This window comes from Hippopotamus amphibius, chromosome 1, assembly GCF_030028045.1.
Source record: "Hippopotamus amphibius kiboko isolate mHipAmp2 chromosome 1, mHipAmp2.hap2, whole genome shotgun sequence".
Taxonomy (NCBI): Eukaryota; Metazoa; Chordata; class Mammalia; order Artiodactyla; family Hippopotamidae; genus Hippopotamus; species Hippopotamus amphibius.
The window spans coordinates 221120367-221143058 of NC_080186.1; the positions used below are offsets into that span (position 1 = coordinate 221120367).

Consider the following 22692-nt stretch of genomic DNA (forward strand, 5'->3'; position numbering starts at 1 on the left):
CAACACAGCCATTAAATAAAAATAAATAAATAAAAACTAAAAAACATACTCAATAGAGTCTTAGAAATCTTAAAGATATAGATGGGGGGCTTGTTTCAAACCTCCTACAAACACAGTTTCCCCACTATTTCCACTACCTTCATAGCAAACCTTACCACGATTAAATAGCTCTTTGAAATCATCTTTTTGGAATTCTGGTAAAACTGGATTAATCCACTCCTGTACTTGAATACCATGCTCCTTTGATAGTATTTTTATAGTTGTTGTTTTTCCACATCCAGGAGGTCCCGTTATTAATAAAATAGATCCACCCTAAAACCAAATATAAACATCAACAAAAAATCAAAATCACTGGAATGCTAGAATATTATGTTTGAATAGTCTTTTTAAATATTAATTACCTCTACAAATATTTACTGAATGTCTGGTATAAGCAGACTAAATTTCACAATGCTAGCTGGAAAAAACCAGCTTTAGATAAGAGAATCTTATTTCCTGAACTTCTAAGCATAGCTTCTGATAATCCCTCAATTCTTGCATTATGTTCCACCCAAGAACTACTCAGTAGCCAAATTAAAACAACTTCAGGGCTTCCCTGGAGGAACAGTGGTTGAGAGTCCGCTTGCCAATGCAGGGGACATGGGTTTGAGCCCTGTACCGGGAGGATCCCACATGCCATGGAGCAGCTAAGCCCATGCACCACAACTACTGAGCCTGTGCTCTAGAGCCCGTGAGCCACAACTACTGAGCCCACGCGCCTAGAGCCTGTGCTCTGCAACAATAGAAGCCACTGCAATAAGAAGCCTGTGCACTGCAATGAAGAGCAGCCCCCGCTCTCCACAACTACAGAAAGCCTGTGGGCAGCAACGAAGACCCAACGCAACCAATAAATAAAAAATAAGTGAAAAAAAACAAAACAAAACAAAACAAAAACTTCAGCTAGATTAGAGTTAATGTCTGAAACAAGCATTTTTAGAAGTTACCTGAACTCATAAAATTCAATCTTAATACAGACCTCTTTTTGAACTGTACACGTCAACATTTTACAAATATAATATTCTTATGGAAAGACCTGTTTGGATATCAGATTCTTTTAAGAAATGTATATTAAGAAACATATTTACCAGAGACAGGACTCTAAAGACAGACTAGAGGTTGTAGGTCTCAGTAACATTCCCTCATACAGTAAATCTGATTTAAAAAAAAGTTAAAACTGGACTTCCCTGGTGGCGCAGTGGTGAAGAATCCTCCTGCCAATGCAGGGGACACGGGTTCGAGCCCTGGTCTGGGAAGATCGCATTTGCCATAAAGCAACTAAGCCTGTGCGCCACAACTACTGAGCCTGCATGCCACAACTACTGAAGCATGTGTGCCTAAAGCCCATGCTCTGCAACGAGAGAAGCCACAGCAATGAGAAGCCCGTGCACCACAACTAAGAGTAGCCCCTTCTGGCCACAACTAGAGAAAGCCCGTGCACAGCAATGAAGACCCAATGCAGCCAAAACAAAAACAAAAACAAAAAACCCCAAAACCATTAGCAGACCTGACCAAACAAGTCAATAAGAAAAAGCTTTGATATAAGAGGTGCGTCAGAGAAACTGCGCAAGAATTGGTACTCAGAGAAGAGAGATGAGAAATTTCTATGAGCCAGCAGAGGAACATCAATGCTGACAATGAAGATCCATCTCGAATACATTATCTAAGCTCTACACCAAAGGTTAGATCCACAAGCCAGACACAAAGAACCTTGATTCAAAAAAGGATCTGTTTACCACTGGAGGCAATTAAAACACCAACTCTTCATCTCAAAGTTGAAAATTAAAGAAAACCACTGAAAATTTATCCTGTCTTTCCAGTTGGAAATGTATTTAAAGGTAACTAAACAGCCGCAGCTAGTGACGCCAAACTTTTCTTTATTGAAAAATGCCAGCTAGCAATTATAGAAATAATAATAAAAGAAGTAGAAAAATCAACATTTCACAATCTTAACAAAATTACTAATCAGGCAAGGACTGAAAATGGATGCTAAATCTCTTAGGTGAAAGACTTCTGGGAAACTGGACACCTACAACCTACATGCTGCCAAAGCATCTCCCTAAAGATTATGTGCCAAATGCAAGGGAAAATTACAATGAAGAGCTTTGACTATCACCTCCTTAATCGAGTGATCAAGCTTACCATCAAAGACAGCAAGAGAACTAGACATATTTTCTGATAAAATGCAATATAAAATATACACCATGACTATAAAGTCTTCTTGCAAAAATGTTCAAAGTCTAATCAAGCCCTTGATTCAAACTTCCAGGTTACAGGAAATGCAGGATAGAAGAACAAATTAGTCATCACGAGGAGGAAACAACCTGACAAATCCAGAATACAAGACTTTCACATGTCAACTGGCCTGGTCTCTTCAGTAAGTCAATGTCTTGGAGAGGAAGAGAAGGTGATGGGAACTGTTCTAAATTTTAAAAGCCCTAAGAGATATAACAATCAAATGTAATGGGTAGTCCTTGATTAGATAGCGGTTGTTACAAACCAAATATAAAATACAACTGGAAAAATGTGAGTATGAACTGACCATTAGATAACATTAGAGAATTAAATGTCAAATATTTATAATTAAAATGCTCATAGGGGAAAATGATGGGTATATTACAAGTATATGACTATTCACTTACTATTCTATTTTTCTTTATGTTTGAAGAATCTCAAAATTAAAAAAGTTTAAAAAGAGAGAGAGAAAATTCTAGCTTGGCAGTCAAGGGTAATTATGGAATTAGGAAGTGAAAGAAAAAAACATCAGCATAAAATGAATGACTATTTTAGGCTACATTTAGAATAAAAACTAATACGTAACTTGCCTACTTGCTTCTGTGTGAGATAATCTGATACGCTAAATATATTACCACTCTAATGGTTTACTATGCTTTATACATAAGAGGGAAAAAGAGGTACAAGTAAAGGGAAAAACAAAGTCTCTTGAGTCTTTCAATGAGGCAGAAGTAGTAAGGTCAGACAGCTTTCTACTGCAGGTGATCTGGACTTGAGGAGAACAAAGTCAACATGAAAGTTTTTAACTTCTTAGAACCAACTATAAACCAGAGAAACATTAGAGGCCAAATATTTTAAAACGCATTTCTTATCTAGTTACCTGTTTTGGCTGCCTTTCTAAGACTTCAGCTTTCAACCAGGTTTCAACTTCTTCAATTTTCTTTTTATGCACAGCAAGTTCATGCTAAAATTTTCAAGTTTAAAATAAAACATCTTAATTCAAAAATTTCTGATACATCAGCACGGATTTATCTACACATTTTTAATGAAAAAACTAGCAAACAAGTAACATTATATAGTAATAAAAGGTCGTTTTGATTACACTTAATTCAATTCTTTATATGATATAGAAAAATTCTACTCTTAGACTGACCCCAATATATGCAAATTTGAGGCACATCTGCAATTATAAAGTATTTTAAATTCCTGAAATACACCTTGGGAAGGAAATAAATTGTGAAGGGTATTACATTTAGCAAAAAATTAAATGGATCAAGTCTACGTTGGGGGTTAAATTAAATCAAAGACAACCAATGGTATACCTTCAGAATAAGTGTTGGGGAAATCTGAGCCTTGGGATAGTAAAAACTTAGAAATTATTATTATTTTCCTAACTCATTTAGGCGGAAAGCTTTTTATGAATAACTGAAAATGCACATCCCTCTCCTTCCTGACACTAAATTATGTAGATTTGTTTGTATGTCATTTATTACCTGTGTTTCTGGTTTGTATTTATCCACCCATGGTTCATTTTCTGGCAGATATTCTTTTGAATTTTCTAGACCATAAATCTGTTTTGAGGAAGATAGGTTTCCTCCTTTCCTAGCTGGTAATCTGCTACCTTCTAATGTGGAAGGCACCTTTCTTCTTTTAAGACTTGAGTTATTCACACCTAATGATGTGGTAGTAATAGTAGAGATGCTTGTAGTCTCTGAAAAATCATCAAATGATGGGTCTACCCAGTTTGTTACCTGAAAAAAAGAAACCATGTAAACACTATTACATTTTTTTGCATCTATTTCCTACATAACTAAACTACTCTATTAAAATAATTCTTATATTTGCAACATTTAAAATAAAAATCTCACAAAGCTCTTTAAATAAAACTGACTCTATGTATTAGTTATTTTTCTACTTTACAATAAGTATAAATGCATACTTATCTACTTGACCATGGTAATGATGAATACCACATCAATGAATATAGAATACAAATGTATTCTTTTTATTAATTATAATCTTCCCAGGATAAAGATTAGACTGTTACTTTAAAATCTCATTTGTAGCACTGATACACAAATATTAAAATTACCTACCAAAAAAGAAGTAAAACAGAATAAAGAAAAAAAGGCATTATTTTAACCTTGTAGAGCACTTCTGCCTTGACCAGGTTAATACACCCATAAACTACGAGCCATTTCATATATTCAAATAATCTCTATCAGCTTTAAGATTTGCGAAGATAGGTCTAAGAATACTGATGCTATCAATAATTTGTAATTATGACTTGAATATATTTGTCTTCAGCTCATGAAGCAACTAATATGTTTATGAAAGGGAGGCAGGCTTTCCAGGGAGGATGATTTGTCAGATTTGTTTAGGAAAAAGAGTACTAGGTTAATAGAGCAGGAAAATCAGTAAGTTCCATCTCATGGTCTTCTGGCCTATAGAAAGCATTGACCTCTCTACGTTTCCCTGCATCATCTCCTTTTTTTAAAAAAAATCCTTTGTAAGAATACATAGACAAAAATGCTAAATCAAACAATTTTAACCTAAAAATATTTAGAAGCATTAAAAAGCTTTTTTAAATAGACTTTTAAAAGTAGACCTTTTCTTAACGTTCCAACAGTATAAATCTTAAAAAATCTAGCTTAGTACTGAGTTTTGGAATTCCCTGCCTGGCTAACAAGATTATATTTTTCTTGAAGAATACTCAGCGACAGCTGTGAACTATTTATTAGACAACGCTCCTTTCTGAGAGAAAAAAAATACAAAACAGAGGCTGGAGCTGAAAGTAGGCTCAGGAGAAACAAGTTAGGGCTTTTAAGAATTTTATGAATGCAAATCACACTTCATTCCTCTTATAAAGACAGAGTTTAGGATTATGTTCAGCAGTGGGTACAGAAATGAAGACCTTTGGGAGAAAAATTTCAGTCATAGCTACCCAATTCATTTCCTCCTCTTTAAGAGATTCTCACTAGTACTACAATTCTGGCCCCTTTCCTCTGTTTTTAAGAGTACATAAAAATATTATTAGTAGTAAAACTCTTGATAGAAATTCTGATCTAGCAATTCCAATCTGCATGCTACTTATACATTCTACAGTTTTATTTCTTATGTAAATGTGGATTTTCACTTACTTAAAAAAAACAAAAAGAGAGAGGAGGAGAAAGAACAACAGCAAAGTTAAATAATTAACTTAAAGTCAGAGAAAAATGAGATCCACCACTAGGAAAACAGCTAACTTTTCATTTACTGCCTGACACCCATCCCATCCCGCTAGCCTTGTTTTGAACTGGCACATTGAATCACATAATTTCTAATAGGCAAGGCTTGTTGTTAAGCTATAACACCAACTGCAACTCGTGTATTTCTTTTTCTTCTATTGCTCCTTCATTCAAGAGTTTTCAGCCTTTTCTTTGTGACTGGGATTGTTAATAAACATTTTTTCAAAATTAAGGTTGCATTTTCAGTGAACAGTTGTTTCACAATTTATTATTAAACTTTTTAGATCACTATTTAGAACAAATACTGGGCACCATTACTTTGATAGCAGTAATAAGTCATTAGGAACATATATAAAAATTTATAACTCCTTTTGGGCAATTATCACATAGCCATTGTAGTGTATCATACCTTCGTGGAAGATACCTTTGGTCTAAGAGAAGTTTTTGACATTATAAACTTCAATAGTTCCCATCCGTAGTATACAACCTGTAGTACATTAAAGTATAATTCAGCTAGGGAAAAAGAAAAAGAACAAAATCTCAAATTAAGAAAAACTGTAAAACAGAAGTACAGTACTTAATATATACTGATAAAATCAACAACATAATAAAGTTAAGGCTCAAGAACTAGTGAAAGAGAACATAGCAAACATACATGCAGCAAGAAATCAAAATGCTAAAATAAATTTTACTTTCAATGACTATAACTGTCAGATTATCTGTGGTGATATGTTTTTCATTTGAACTCAATAATGCATTAGAGAAAACAGAAAAACCCCACGTTTGTGTACCTATCCTTTGCCATTAATTAAACAACTCTGTGCAGTTTTTATACTGCAAATTAAAAATGCCCACATTTCGAATTATAAAATTTCAAAAAAATTCCCAAAATTTCAAAAATTATAACAAAAAGGCACTATACAATGAATTCAAACTCATCACTTACTTTGGACAAAGACTTTACATCTTACTGTGAACTTTTTTTTTATAACTGTTCTTATTTGAATGTTATGAAATTTTTTAGTAACGCTGTTTTCTTTCATTGTTGTTCAACGTTTACATAAACTAGTGAACTCACCAATTTTAAATTAGCCAGAAGGAAAGTTTTTTAAGGTCTACAAACGTGTAAACTGAGCTTTACAGTTTGGAGTCACACAAAATTTATGTGTAAACACTTCCACACACTAGAAAACAAACCATACACACACATACAAATTGTTCACGACCAGAGAAGTTTTTGTTTTGAGGTTTCAAAGAGGTACACAGGTGGAAAAAACAGCTATTTGAGTAAACATAGTTGTCAAGTCGAAATAAAAAAACGCAGACTGTTGCCATGGTCAAAATTCTAGTCGCTCTTTGAAAGCAAGACCGACAGTTACCTACTTTAAAAAGCAGACAACTGTCCTTGACGATACCAGGTTCCTGAAATGAGACGTCAGAGGTAGCACAGAACTTGGAAGAGTATTTCTGGCAGACCCACCACCACCCTACACACTGCACGGGGGATACTGAGCTCACACATTCGTTCAACGTAATGCGGCTAGGTAGGAGAGAGCCGAGATGGGCTCGCGAGCCCCGGCCTCAGGCCAGAGCTCCGCACCCCCAACCCATCTCCTCTCCAGATGGGCCGGGCAGGTCGGGAGGAGGAGCCACGAGAGTCGGGGAAGGCGTGAAGGTAGAGACGGGCTCGCGTCTCTAGGACATATACACACCACAGCCGCAGCCGCGGCAGCCTTACTTTCCGGAAGCTGCATCCCCTCGTGGGCGGAGAGGAGAGGTGGGGGGCCCAAGCTCTGCTCCAGGTGGAAGGGAAGCTACCCAGCCCCACCCGGGCTCCGCGCGGAACCCTCTTGGAGGCCCCTCCTCCCGGGGACCTTCCAGGTCGGTCGGCGCTTCCGCGACACAGCACGAAGGGCGGGGCCGGCAAAGGAGCGACGGCCTTAGGCATCCAGCGCATTGCCTGACCCGAAGCGCCCACCCGGCCTGCGCCCGTACCTCGGACCCTGCGATGGAAGCGTGTCATAGAAGGCCAGGGAACCAAGGGCAGGCGACGAGTGGCGGAGGTGGGTCGCGAGCGCCGCTGCAAGCCTCGAGCCCCCCCGGCGCCGCTGGCGCTGGCTGCTGCCCGCCCCTTCCGGCCCCTCCCTGTCTCGTGTAGGGCGCGAGCGCAGAGGCGCCGGGAGCTAGCGCGGCGAGGACCATGTTGCTTCCCAACATCCTGCTCACGGGTCAGGGCGCGCGGCGAGGGTGGTGCCGGGCGGCGGGGTGGGCCCGGGACGCCCGGAGCGGGGTCGCTGCGTGTTGTGTTGCGAGGCTCGGCGAGGGTCGCCTGGCGGGGTCGTTGTCGGGGCCTCTAGAGCCGGCGCTCGCGACGGTGTTGGGGGAGGGGACGGCGGACGTTAACAGTCGGCCGGAGGCTGGCTCCTCGGTGAGGCGGCTAGAGGTGGAAATACTCAGCTCCCTGTTTTGGCACGCTGCCTGATCTTCCTTCATCAGGTTTTTGTTTGTAAAATGGCCGTTGCTCCTTCACTTGACATGGTTTCTTTTCGTGTTTAGCGAGATAACGTAAGGCAGTGTCTGGCCCTTAGTAGATCTGTTGGTGGTGGATGTCTTAAAACTTAGGCCTCCTGGGCCGTGTCGTCTTTTTCCTTTGTATCTGAGAGTCAGATTTCGATGGAAACGTTTGGATGTTTGTGGTGTGGGGTGATTAATTTGCTGAGTACTCTTGCGGAGTTAGCATCAGGGGTTTTTCCTTTTTAAGAAGGAAAGGCAGCTACTGAGCATCTCTGGTCGTTTCTCGTATAGAGATGCTGTAAAATTCCTGGGGGGGTTGTGGGGGTTCTTCTGGGTCTTTGGATTCATACTCAGGGCGCTGGTTACATGCGAGGGGTAATAAAGTGCCGCATAACGACTTTAAAGAATATTATTTCTGGTCGTTTAACTCTGAAAATGTTTACTGAATTGTAGCAGTTAACAGCATCATAGGCCATTGATGGAAAAATCGAATGGGTGTAGATGCTGTTGCAACACAGTAAGATTGAGGCGCTCTTTGTGGAAACAAAGCAAAGTTTTATCCTTTAACAAAATATAAGCATATTGGCAGCGCATGAGTCCTTTCTGTTTCTGAGAGCAGCAGATTAACCTCAACAAATTAATGTTTAGCCTGTGAGTATCCTTAAGGGGAAGACTTTACAACATCCGATTTGTTTGGGTTAGACAGTGTCTTGGTTTTCTAATATTAAACCATATCGTCAAAAATCTAAATGTGAGCGTTTTACTGAAAACATGGTGAGTTCAGGGTTCACACTTGGTACATTATAGTGGACTGGAGGTAAAAATGTTATTGCCCTTATAGGTAGACTTGATTTCTTCCTTTTATTTTTAATTATAGTGATCAAGTTTTATAAGTTCACTGGCATTAGTTCAAGCTGAAAATTAAGCGTTTGATTATTTATCTTGAGACAATAGATATAAAAAAGGGAAGGTGAAGAACAACGTATACTATTGCTGTTTATGTAGAAGAAAATATATGGTGTGTATATGTATATATGCATGCAATGTGTATATACATATATGTAGTATGCTACCAAATATGTACATATATATGGATGTATACACAAACATATGTATATGACTTCTTGGAGAGAGATATAAGAAAGTGGTTTACACTGATTGCCTCTAGGGAAGTGTATAGTGGATATGAGATTTCTTTCATACTGCTTAACTTTTTTCCATGAACAATTTGCTTTTTTCTTATTTAAAGCAAATGAATGATGGCAGTTTATTTGAGGTGGCTAGTTTTATTCTGGGAATTTCCATGGTGGTGGCAGACAGTCTGTAATTGGCATCACATTCTCCCAAGCCCCACTCCTGGTAAAATCAGGTACACTGGGTGAAATTCTGATATCCAGCAGGCTTTGGGTAGTTTTGATTAGGTTATGGTGTGTGTTAATTCATATAGGATTGCTAATTAGGAAACTTTTCATTTCAGTTGTTAAGAACCTTAAGAAGGGCAGATTGGTGGCTAAAGTCTAAAAAGTAGTTCATGAACAGTATTTTTCTGTGACTTGTCTTACAGGTACACCAGGGGTTGGAAAAACCACGCTAGGCAAAGAACTTGCATCAAGATCAGGACTGAAATACGTTAACGTGGGTGATTTAGCTCGAGAAGGTAAGGGACACTTTGGTGTTAATTTGTTTTTTTTTAAAGTGAGAGAGAAATAATGGAGTATTAATACTATACTTGTGAGAAGGTATAAAAAGCAGAGAAGAATCGCCATGAGGGAATTTATGCTCTGTTGGGGACCCATAGAAATAGAACATATTGTCTAATGCTGTGTCCTGGTTATTTTGACACCACATCCGGTCTGCAATTGGCCAGCGGTTCTTGTGGACAGTAGTAAGTGGGACAGCTTCCACGAAGATTGGACATAGGACAGTTTAAATGTGAGGAAGAAGGAGAGTATTTTGAGTTGGGCAAACACATAAAGATTGGGGTAGTGCTAGCATATATATTTATGGAGTGAGTAGTGAGTATATGAGCTTACCGGAAGACATTGTTTTGAACTCAGGCAGTAGGACATGGCTGTCCTGTGGCCTTTTCTTAGATTAGTTTAATAGGTGCATGCCTGCAAGCAGCTGCACATATTTTAAAGTGATATATGTTTTTGCTTATTTTGCCCTGTTTTTCCCCAATCTTTTATCACTCCCTCATTTGTGTCTTCATCTTTTTATATTCTTTAATGGGTAGAAACTCAGTAAATTTAAGTGAAGGGAACTTTAATGTGCCTCAACTTATATTTTTTAAAATTTAACGTGTATTTAAAAATTTTAAAGTTCCTGACAGTTGCTACTAAAGTAACTATTCCAGGTTTGATCTAATGTACATATTTTTCTCAAATGATCTAAAGTCTGATCACCGGATATCATGGAGTCTGGCAAGATGGCTTCTCCCAAGAGCATGCCGAAAGATGCACAGATGATGGCACAAATCCTGAAGGATATGGGGATTACAGAATATGAACCAAGAGTTATAAATCAGATGTTGGAGTTTGCCTTCCGATATGTGACCACAATTCTAGATGATGCAAAAATTTATTCAAGTCATGCTAAGAAAGCTACTGTTGATGCAGATGATGTGCGATTGGCAATCCAGTGTCGTGCTGACCAGTCTTTTACGTCTCCTCCCCCGAGAGATTTTTTATTAGATATTGCAAGGCAAAGAAATCAAACCCCTTTGCCATTGATCAAGCCATATTCAGGTCCTCGCTTGCCACCTGATAGATATTGCTTGACTGCTCCAAATTATAGACTTAAGTCTTTACAAAAAAAGGCATCTACTTCTGCAGGAAGAATCACAGTTCCGCGGTTAAGCGTCGGTTCAGTTACTAGCAGACCAAGTACTCCCACGCTTGGCACACCAACCCCACAAACCATGTCTGTTTCAACTAAAGTAGGGACGCCAGTGTCCCTCACAGGGCAAAGGTTCACAGTACAGATGCCCAGTTCACAATCCCCAGCTGTAAAAGCATCAATTCCTGCAACATCAGCAGTTCAGAATGTTCTAATTAATCCATCATTAATTGGGTCCAAAAATATTCTTATTACCACTAACATGGTGTCATCACAAAACACTGCCAATGAAGCATCAAATGCATTGAAAAGAAAACGTGACGACGATGACGAGGAGGATGAGGATGAGGATGACGCCTATGACAACTTGTGATCTAGCCTTGAGGATGTGACACGTGCACTTGGTTTTTAACCCACTGTACTGAGACTCAGCATGCATGCTAGATGTTCCCATGTTGTGTTTAGAAAAATAGTATTTAATGAGTAAATATGGTTACCATACTTCTCAGTTGAGATGTGTTGGATTTTCTTTAATAGGATTAGTAATGGCTTTTCATCTGCCTTTAAGTGTAAAAAATAAAGCTGTAATTCATGCATTTGATCGTTGGTACTTCGGCAATTGTGGTTTTCGATTTTTAGTACAATTTTCTGCCTCATTATCACCAACAGAAATAACAGTTGGAAAAACGTGAAGTTGTTGCAGTCTGTTCCTAACCGATAGAGTCACTTCTAGTGTCTTCAGATGTTTAGGTCATAGTATGATCTCTGGTGTATAAGTCACTCTTGGGGCCGTTCTTTCAGATTGCTGAAGTAGAACCATGTCTGCTTTTTAGAGAGGCCGCTTGATCAGGATTTTTATTTATAGTGAATCCTCATCCATTTAGGTTTATCTTTCTCAATTGGCAGACTTTTTCCTAGGCCCCATTTTTCTATCCTTTTGGATATATTTAAGAACCCTTAGTGTGTCTCCCAGTATCTTAGCACTTAAAAATTCAAAAAGTTTTTTCCCAGTATCCCTTTTTGTAGGTCAGATTTTGTGCATCGTTGCTTGTCATATTCTTGATACTATAAGCTAGTATCATGCTTATATTTTTAATCCAGGTTTAGCATTCAAATTATAGTTAATAAAGCTTAGGTCTTTATTTGCCACTGTGCATAGCTTCTCATTCTCCATTTTATACCTATATGAGATCTAGTTTTGTTCCTTTGCCTGTTGAACTTCACAGTTTTTGACAAGTGATTTCAGTCACAGACAGCAATCCATTTCAGTTATGTCTTCCAGTTCTTATCTTACCCACTCAATTTAGTATTTCTAAACTTCATGAAATTATTGTATAATCAGTCATGAATAGCACTGAGAGCAGCAGTAACACCAGACCAAGGATAATCGATTGTGGGATACTTCTCTTCCTCTTCACCGAGTCTCTACTTATACTCAAACCATTTTAGTCAGTTGTGTGTCCACTTGATGGTGCATGGTCGTGACCATCCTCTTTGTATTTTATTGAAGGGATTACTTCATGAGGTGGAATCTGCCTTAAAGGAAAAGTGGGGCTTTTTTCCCTCCTGTTATGCCAGATAAAGGATTTCTGGTCTGATTTGATACGTTAGATGAGGTACTTTGTTTTTCAAACCATACCAGATTTTTTCCCTCAGATGTCATCTGAGTATATCTGAAAATCTTATTAGGAAATAGCCTGAGACATTCAGCCTCATTTTTTCCAAATGGTAATATGCTTTAAGGGAAACCATGCAATCTTCTATAAAGCAGTGGTTCTTAACGGGATGATTTTGCCCTTCAGGGGACATTTGGCAACTTCTGAGACATTTCAGTAATCACACCTGGGGTGAGGGGATTTGCTACTGACCTCTAATGGGTAGAATCCAGGGATTCTGATGAATATCCTACAATTCACAGGACAGCTCTCCACCCCCATCACAGAATTATCAAGCTCAAAATTTCGGTAGTATTTCAGGTTTAGAAACCCCACTGTAAGTAATGAGACAAAAAACAAAACTAGTTTTAAACAAACGTGTCTAAATGGAGTTTACTGCCATCCTAGTAGTCATGCTGAATTGCTGTATTATTTGTAAGAGGACCATATTTATGACATTTAGAACTAAAGCAGGAAAAATTAGGTGGGGAATTAAGCTTAATAGAACTATGGAGAGTCCTGAATGTGGAGTGACTAAGAATGCTTTTCTTATCCCTGTTTTTCCAGTCTCTGGCATTCCTCACTTGAGGTCCTTTCCCATATGCAATCATTTAGTTACAATGTTACCAGCATCCTTAATTTTCCTGCCACCGGTTTATCAGTCTTCAGCCTCCATGCCTAACCCCAGGATGCTCGTAGGTCTAGACATTGGGTGCATTTCAGATATCTGGCCCTCAACACTTAAAATCTTGATGTGTTTCTAACCCGGGGTTGGCAAGCTGCTGCTGATTTTGTAGGAGCCACTAGCTAAAGAGTAGGCTGCAAATCCTACAGTATTTACTGTCTGGCCCTTTACAGAAAAAGTGTAACATTTCCTGCTCTAATCTGTATGTATTCCATTTTTTCCCTCACCTGAACCAACTACCACTGGAAGCCTTTGAAACTAACTTCTCCATTGTCCTCTCTCCCACACTTCTCTCCCAATCTTTTCATCTGATTCTCTCCTTCCCACCATATGCCTCTTTCCCCTGTGATCTCATTGCAGCCATTTTATAATCCTGCCCCCCCTCTAGTAATTTCATTGACTCAGGACTTGTCAGTCTTTTTTGCTGATGACTCTTAAATTTATAATTAAAACTTATCCCAATTTCTAGACATCTAGATGTAACCATCTAGATAGTTCCCAGACATTTCCAAATTAGTGTTTAAAAAGCACGTGCTCTGGGGCTTCCTAGGTGGCACAGTGGTTAAGAATCCACTTGCCAATGCAGGGGACATGGGTTCTATCCCTGCCCCAGGAAGATCCCACATGCCACGGAGCAACTAAGCCCGTGTGCCAAAAAAAAAAAAAAAAAAAAGCACGTGCTCTGAAGTCATCCCAGACTCTACCTGCCCCCTCCTGATTCCTGTCCATCCCCCACACATACAAATGCATTCACACACTACACAGATGTACTTAGCTCCTAGTTTTGATAGTTTAAAAAATTCCTTCCATACCTCATCCCATTCCTAAGACCATTGATGCTATATCCCGTTTGTACCAATATACCATTCTCAAGACCATCGAATCTCCTTCAGTATCTCTTCCCTCCCTGTTCTGTACACCATCATTATATCCTTTAAAAGTGTAGAGGGGGAGTGACATTACTTGAGCTTTTTACTGATAAAATCTATCCACCTTAATAAAGTATAGGAGATAACGAACTGGCCACAGTTTACTTTCAGCCTTCCCTGCAGCCACTATGCCCTATGTCCCTTTTAGTCTATCCACAGTACACTATTCTTCAAATGCATGGGGAATCTTCCATCTCCATGTCTTTATACATGCTATTCCCTTTATGTGTAGATGCCCTTCCTCGTCTTTTTTATAAACAGCTCCTTAAAAGGCCCAACTTGAATGCCACATCTTTCGGTGCTAACTTCTTTAGGCAGAATTTACTGCTGTCTTCTCTACATAAAAGGCCAGGTATCAAAGCTTCCAATCCTTCTAAACCAATTAACTTCTTATACTAATTGCCCTACAGTTGTAAGCTTCTTGTTGCATTGAGATAAACATGTTTCCAAAGGAGGAAACCTTGAAAGTGTTTTTAATTACTGAGAGCAGCACCAAAATAGGTAACTAGCTTTAAGTAACAGCTTTCCCGTTTAAGTGTTCAATGCTAGGATGGCAGTTAGGGGAAAGGCCATGATTTTATAGCTTGACTAAGGGCTGCTGGGAAGGTCTTTCTAAGGTAAGATTTTTTAAGCCTTTTAACTGGCTCCACAATCAACCTTTTTCTGCAAGCAGTTTATCTAAGTACATCATAAAACTTTGTTTAGGAAACTGATTTAATTTTCTAAATTTTGGTGAATTGATGAAATCAAGCTAAAAATCTTTGCCACTGTATAGACAACTACAAATTTGACTCCCAGTTGAAGTTTCTAAAGTAGCACACATTTTTCCTCTTTTTGGAAATTTGAAACAAAGTTTAGAATTCATCTCTCTCCGTTCCCTGTAGTACAGGTTATAATTGTCACTCACCTAAAATTCTGCAGTAGCTTATGTATGGTATCCATGCTTTTTCTGGATTTGCTTCCTTCCAGCTCCACACAGAAGTCAAAATGATTTTTAAAAATTTGAAATGAATCATGTTATTTCATGCTAAAAGTGCTTTAATGATTTTCCTTTGCTTTGGGATAGTCTAAACTCAGTGCAGCCTTCAAGGTCCTTTTTAATCTGGCCTTAATTCCCCAGACCCCTTACCAATTACTTTCTAACTATTCTGAAAGACTTTCCCTCTCTTGAAAGGCTTGCCCTCCTTAGTCTCTCTGCCTTTGAATATCTTGTTTTCTCTGTTAAGAATTGTCTTAACCCACCTTTTTTTCCTTAGCTAACTGCTTCAAGTTTTCACTTAGAAATTACCTCCTCCAGGAAGCCTCCCCTAATCCCAAGTTTATATTCCTAACCTAAAAGGTACCCATCTTATTGCTCCCACAGCACCATGATCCATAGCATTAAATATTACAATTTCCAGGTTACTTGTTTTATTGTAAACTCTTTGAGGAAAGGACTGATTTGGTCTCCTTGTTCAATTTGTTCACTATTATATTTTCATTACCTCTGTAATTACTGGTACATGGTGATTGATAAATGTTTTTTGAAATGAATGTTTGAAAGCTTGGATTATACTTTTATTAAAATGTATTAACATGATTTAAGAAATCCTGCATTTCAGCATTGCAGTATATAAAGACTAATTCTAAAAGTTAATACTGCTATAGTTGTTTGTATTTTAGACAGCATATATTTTTTTTAAAGATTTCACTAGTCTGGATTTAAAATACGAAGGAACATTTATCTACTCCAGATTCCCACATAGTAGAAAATCAACCTTACTTAAGTTTAATTACATATTTCAGCAAGTTGGTAAACAAGATATAACTAATTCGCTATTGTTGAACATTTTAAAGCATCTTCTATAATTTTTTCTGGTTAGAAATTCAATGGTCAAAGAAATCTTTGAATGGGTATGACATTTTTCTTTTAAAAATTATACATTTCCACAGTCAATTTACTAAATGCAACTAATTTCTGATTATCTTTTCCATCCTGTGTGAAATTTCTTATGCTTTAAGCTACTTATTGTTATTTTGATTTTTAAGGTATTTATATAATCTGCATTGCAGTCCTTTGTCCTAGTATAAGTATTTCTTCCTGCCATTTTTCTTTTTTTAAAAATTATATTATTTTTCATCAGAGATTTAATATTTTATATGTTTAAATCAATTATTTTTCTCACAAACTCAAATGTATCATATCTTTGCAGCTTTAATTTTCCATTAGTTATCTTTGGAATTAAGAAATTAGCTCTTTAATCGACCTGGAGTTTGTGGTGTGAAGTAAAGTATTAGGTTATTTTCTACATTGTTAACCAATTTTCCCCATACCAAGCCAGTTTAACTTTTTAGCTGTTAAGTTTCTGGTACCTGAACGGTAACCCAAGACGTCACTAGGGTGCTAGAGCAGGTTCGTGTGCCCAGAGTCCACACACAGACTCTCCAGGAAGACAGTTAAAACTGCCTCTGTGCCTTCCACTAACCCTCAGGACTACCTTTTTTGTCACTTCAGAACTCATGCTCATTTTAAGCTCATTTCAACCTGTGTCAAAATATTAAGGGGAAAAAGGTGGGAAGACTATAGCATGGCTACAAGGATGATCTCGGCCTGCCTTAGAGTATATATCTCCTAGGGATTCAGGGTGAGGGTGGGATTGGTGTGTCTCACCTCCTTAAGATACACTTCCTTTGAAAGGAAACTTTAATTTGTTGAAAAGTTCTTATGTTAGATTTAAATCTGCCTTCTTTATGCCTGCCCCCATCATTCTTGTTTTACCTTCTGAAATAAGGTATTTAACCCTTGGCTTTTGGGGATGCTGGAAATCTAGAAGTAAAGGAGCATCTGGGTACTGACTCTCCTTCCCCAAACCCCATGAAGATTTGACCTCGGTGACAAAAGGTTCATTTCTGGAATCAAGAACCTGTTGTTGTGATAGGACAAGAATAAGGATGCAGATGCAGAGAATGGACTGGAGGACACGGGGTCGGGGGGCAGGGGGCGAAGGGGAAGCTAGGACGAAGTGAGAGAGTAGCATAAACATATGTATACTACCAACTGTAAAATAGATAGCTAGTGGGAAATTGCTGTATAACAAAGGGAGATCAACTCGATGATGGGTGATGCCTTAGAGGGCCGGGACGGGGAGGGTGGGGGTGAGTCGCGGGAGGGAGGGGATATGGGGATATGTGTATAAATACAGCTGATTCACTTTGGTGTACCTCATAAGCTGGTACAAGAGTGTAAAGCAATTATATTCCAATAAAGAGCTTAAAAAAAAAAAGAACCTGTTGTTGCTTTTAATAAGTTTCATATCCTTGGCCTAATAAATCTGGAACTTAATCTGCTGTTAATGTGTGTGATTGTGTCCATATGTCCCCTCTTCCCACCAATCTGTAGCTCAGTGAAACTAATGTAGTTCTCTTCTACTAATAGCCCCACAAATTCTGAGGTTGGCTATTATTCATTCTTTTTAGTGGTTTCAATTTTGATAGCTAAAACGGTTTCAGATATATTGTTATCCAAGTTTCCTTCTAGACAAAATTCTAATTTATCAGTATTGCTCTTTATATTTGGTGTCCATGTGACATCTATTGTATTAGTGCCCTCCCTTGTCTCTAAAAGAGTAATTGAAAATTACTGAAAGTTACTTAGAAAATACTACCTTAATATGCCAATGTAACTCTCTTTTAGGGCAATTATATGATGGCTATGATGAAGAGTATGATTGTCCCATTTTAGATGAAGATAGAGTAAGTACAATTTTTTGTATAAAGTATACATTTAAAAGAATTTAATAGGAAAGTTGACCTCAGTCTTTTTAAAGAGTACTCATCTTTTTTTCCCCCTTTCTTACAGGTAGTTGATGAGTTAGAAAACCAAATGAGTGAAGGTGGAGTTATTGTTGATTACCATGGTTGTGATTTCTTCCCTGAACGCTGGTTTCATATAGTATTTGTGCTGAAAACAGATAACAGTGTTTTGTACAAAAGACTTGAAACTAGGTAAGAAAGGAAAAACACTGAATTCTTAAAGTATTATATAAACTTCTACTCAGATTCCTGAAGTTGGCCAACACGAACATCATAAAAGGTTCTATTTGAAAATGTGACTGCTTTATTTTGGTTTTATTGTAAGCCAAGTCTGTATGGTACCAACATTCTGAACCTAAGAGAAAAAGATGCATTTGTAAAACACAAGCAGTAGTTTCTGAGTAAATGAATACCTCAACTGACAGTCTGATTCAGTAAAATGTACTATATGGCAACCTGTTTAGTCATGTTTTTCCTTCATGTAAAACTTTTCTAGGAAAACTGCCAAGCCAATAACATTCTTTGCTATGGAATGAACATTACCCACTCAAATCATCCTCACAACAGAAATGGGAAAGCTTATGAAAAACTAATGATAAATTAACATTTTACAAACTTTAACAAGATAGATTAACATTTCATAATATATTTGAGTTTATCCCTTCAAGAGAGCATCAGACATAATCCAGAATAACCAAAAAAAGCAAAATTTTATGGAAAACATTTTCCCACTGTCTTTTGATTCAAGCTGTGGAAAAGGGGGGATTTTAGAGGAATTCAGAGAGCTGTCTCCGGAATGAAAACTCCAGAAGTTTGCCTAAGGTCATGTTCAGAATTTGTGGTTCTCACTGACTGTAGTCAGCTCTGACTGAGCACCATTGGATGGGATACTTGCAAAATCCTTGCACAAAAAAGTATAGTAGCAAATATATAGGGGAAGTTAGGTTGGAGCTACACCTAAAACTTTCATCATCTTTCTTTAAGCAGAGAAAAGCCATTAAAAATATTTGAACCGAGAAGTAATAGAGACTATATGGTACATATGCGTTTTCTCAAAGACCATTTAACATTTTTATTAAAAATTACTATTTTATGTAAATAACTAAAGACTAAAGTATGAAAAAACTATGAGAAAGCTAGTCTTGTTTTTAATATTGAAAAAAATTAATCACCTTTTTTAAAAAAACCTTTATTGAGATAATTTCACATACCATATGAATTGTACACCAGATTGAAGTGTACAATTCAGTGGTTTTGAGTGTATTCACAGTTGTATGTCCATTACTATAACCAATTTTATAAATGTTCATCACCACCCCCCCCCCGCAAAAAAAAAAACCCATACCCATTAGCAGTCACCCCCCATTTCCCCTCAGTCCCCAGTCCTAAGCAACCAGTAATTTACTTTCTATCTCTGTGGATTTGCCTATTTTGGACTTTTTTATATAATTGAAATCATACAAAATGTGATCTTTTGTGTCTGCCTTCTTTTACTTAGCATAATGTTTTTAAGGTTTATCTGTGTTATAGCATGTACCAGTACTTCATGCCTTTTTATTGCCAAATTATATTCCATTATATGGATATACCATATTTTATTTTTCCATTTATCAGATTATAGACATTTGGATTATTTCCACTTTTCGGCAATTACGAATAATGCTGCTAGGAACATTCATGCACATGTTTTTGTGTTTTGCACACATTCATCTTGGGTATTGAATTTCTCTAGGAATAGGATTGCTGGGTCATATGTGAACTATGTCACCTTTTGAGGCCCTGTCTGACAGTTTTCCAGAGTGGCTGTAGTATTTTACATTCTGAAGCGTAGTGCAGGGAGCCCCCAGTGTTCTCACATCCTGTTGTTATCTTTTTTGATTGTGTCCATCCTAGTGGATGTGAAGTAGTATCTGTGGTTTTCATTTGCATTTCCTTGATGGCTAATGATATTGAGCATCTTTTCATGTGCTTATTGGTCATTTGTGTATCTTTTTTGGAGAAATATCTATTCAGATCTTTTGCCCAATTTTTCATTGGGCTATTTATCCTTTTTTATAAAGTTACAAGAGTTCTTTATGTATTTGAGATGTAAGTCCCTTATAAGATATAAGATTTGCAGAAATTTTCTCCTATTCTGTGGGCTGTCTTTTCATGAAGTTAATCATCTTTTAAGTACTTTAATTTATACAAGACAAGAAGGCAACCCTCAGAATGGGAGAAAATACTTGCCAACGAAGCAACGGACAAAGGATTAATCTCCAAAATATACAAGCAGCTCATGCAGCTTCATACCAAAAAAGCAAATAATCCACAAATGGGCAGGAGACCTAAATAGACATTTCTCCAAAGAAGACATACAGATGGCCAACAAACACATGAAAAGATGCTCAACATAACTAATCATCAGAGAAATGCAAGTCAAAGCCACAATTAGCTATCACCTCACACCAGTCAGAATGGCCATCATCACAAAATCTAGAAAGAGTAAATGTTGGAGGGGGTGTGGAGAAAAGGGAACCCTCCTGCACTGTTGGTGGGAATGTAAGTTGGTATAGCCACTATGGAAAACAGTTTGGAGGTGCCTTAAAAAACTAAAAGTAGAACTACCATATGGTCCAGTAATCCCACTACTGGGCATATACCCAGAGAAAACCATAATCCAAAGAGAAACATGTACCGTAATGTTCATTGCAGCACTATTTACAATAGCCAGGACATGGAAGCAACCTTAATGCCCATCAACAGATGAATGGATAAAGAAGATGTGGCACATATATACAATGAAATATTACTCAGCCATAAAAAAGGAATGAAATGGAGCTTATATGTAATGAGGTGGACAGACCTAGAGTCTGTCATACAGAGTGAAGTAAGCCAGAAAAAGAAAAACAAATACTGTATGTTAATTCATATATATGGAATCTTAAAAAAAAAAAATGGTACTGATGAACCCAGTGACAGGGCAAGAATAAGGATGCAGATGCAGAGAATGGACTGGAGGACATGGGGTCAGGGGTGCGGGGGGCAAAGGGGAAGCTGGGATGAAGTGAGAGAGTAGTATAGACATATATACACTACCAACTGTAAAATAGATAGCTAGTGGGAAGTTGCTGTATAACAAAGGGAGATGAACTCGATGAAGGGTGATGCCTTAGAGGGCCAGGACAGGGAGGGCAGGAGGGAGTCTTGGGAGGGAGGGGATACGGGGATATATGTATAAATACAGCTGATTCACTTTTGTGTACCTCAAAAAAAAATTTTTTTTTAATTTAAAAAATTAAAAAAATCAATTTAATTTAGATTGTTACAAAGTTTGAGTTTGAATTTTCCTTATCTTCTTTCACTAGCTAATTGGCTAATTTACATGTGTGTAAAGATTATATGTTAATTTTTTCAGTGTCTTTGTAATTGGTAATGTACAGACACATCTGTGTGATCAAGTACCCAATTAACATATGATATTCCTTATCATATGCATTTTATTTCATTTTATGCCATCTATTTGTTTTCTCTGTCTATATCTTAACTCCTCTCTTTTGAAACTTAGGACCGTAGCTATAGACTATTTATCTCATAGCTTGGTATCCGGCTTGAGGTAGGTAGATGTTTGCTAACTGAGTGGTTGACAAATTATAGGGAAAAAAGTCTCAGACAAACCTAAACCTTTGTCCTGAGTTTAATCCTCTCGTCAAAGTCATCTCTCATATTCACAGATGCCAATCTGTTTTCTCTAGGTAAAGGGACTACAAGAAGTGTTTTTGTGTGATTTTTTCATATGTTCAAAAGTGTATAGTTTCTAAAGTGTCCAGTTTCTAGTTTGTTCCTAAAACTCCAGTTAATGCCATTCAGTTTGTTTATCTTCTCTCTGCCTTCTAGGGGTTATAATGAGAAGAAACTAAAAGACAATATTCAGTGTGAAATTTTTCAAGTTCTTTATGAAGAAGCCTTAGCATCCTACAAGGAGGAAATAGTGCATCAGCTGCCGAGCAATAAACCAGAAGATCTAGAGGATAATATCAATCAGATATTGAAATGGATTGAGCAGTGGGTCAAAGATCATAGCTCTTGACTTAACAAGAATGCCACTTGACAATCACTCTTGATACCTCTCTGCTGACATCATATAAATTGTTCAATTATCACTATCAGTTGAACTTTCTTAATGAAAGTGTGCTGTTGGGCTAGTAGGTGGATAGCATAAAGGTTTATTTTATTTTGGGTATTTTTCTCCATGAGAAAACTAAACAATCTCAAATATCATGAATAATATTATTAAGGATTGAGAGTTAAAACTGTAATTGTTTAATGCTTCAGTTGCTAAAGAATAAATAAATCTGACCAAATGGGTGGATATCTTTTAAGTTTATTACAGAAGAAAATGAAGATGATCTCTTAAAATAAAACAGACTAAAGATAAAGCACGTTTTCCATTTTTCTTTCTTTAAATTAAAAAAAATGCAAGTGGTAATACTTGCATTCTGTATAAAATTCAAAAGGTACAAAAGCATATACAGATGGTGCCCAACTTACAATGGTTCAACTTAGGATATTTCGACTTTACGGTGGTGCAAAAGCGATACGCGTTCACTAGAAACCATACTTTGAATGTTGATCTTTTCCTGGGCGAACAATATGCAGCCCGATACCTGCACAATACCTACGACGCTGGGCAGCGGCAGGGAGCAGCAGCTCCCCATCAGCCAGGTGATCACGAGAGTAAACAACTGATAAACACAACCATTCTGTACCCGTGCAACCATTCTATTTTTCACTTTTAGTAC

The 22692-nt window shown here is 37.6% G+C and overlaps 3 protein-coding genes across 11 annotated transcripts in view; 2 read left to right on the plus strand and 1 right to left on the minus strand.

The window, feature by feature from the left end:
- RAD17 (RAD17 checkpoint clamp loader component) overlaps nucleotides 1-12737 on the minus strand; it is a 40744-nt gene extending 28007 nt beyond the window's left edge. The window contains exons 1-6 of one of the 8 annotated variants that reach the window (XM_057741708.1): nucleotides 7237-7341; nucleotides 6882-6920; nucleotides 5908-6011; nucleotides 3765-4022; nucleotides 3152-3235; nucleotides 156-312 (exon numbers count right to left, since the gene is read on the minus strand). In XM_057741708.1, coding sequence (XP_057597691.1) covers nucleotides 156-312; nucleotides 3152-3235; nucleotides 3765-4022; nucleotides 5908-5949 — 541 coding nt within the window. In that variant the 5' untranslated portion in view covers nucleotides 5950-6011; nucleotides 6882-6920; nucleotides 7237-7341. The other 7 variants (XM_057741675.1, XM_057741724.1, XM_057741682.1 and 4 more) reach the window with 7 other exon arrangements.
- Nucleotides 7333-22332, plus strand: AK6 (adenylate kinase 6). Of its 2 annotated transcripts, none has more exons than XM_057741890.1 (5): nucleotides 7333-7561; nucleotides 9577-9669; nucleotides 17793-17851; nucleotides 17958-18103; nucleotides 21788-22311. In XM_057741890.1, exons 1-5 carry the CDS (start codon nucleotides 7507-7509, stop codon nucleotides 21978-21980), a joined length of 546 nt encoding a protein of 181 aa, XP_057597873.1. In that variant the 5' UTR covers nucleotides 7333-7506; the 3' UTR covers nucleotides 21981-22311. The 2 variants fall into 2 exon arrangements, with proteins under 2 accessions (XP_057597873.1, XP_057597866.1); XM_057741883.1 differs by having other exon boundaries at nucleotides 7495-7726; nucleotides 21788-22332.
- Nucleotides 7679-11460, plus strand: TAF9 (TATA-box binding protein associated factor 9). Its single transcript, XM_057741868.1, has 3 exons — nucleotides 7679-7726; nucleotides 9577-9669; nucleotides 10409-11460. Exon 3 carries the CDS (start codon nucleotides 10426-10428, stop codon nucleotides 11221-11223), a length of 798 nt encoding a protein of 265 aa, XP_057597851.1. The 5' UTR covers nucleotides 7679-7726; nucleotides 9577-9669; nucleotides 10409-10425; the 3' UTR covers nucleotides 11224-11460.
- Nucleotides 22333-22692: the final 360 nt, after the last annotated feature.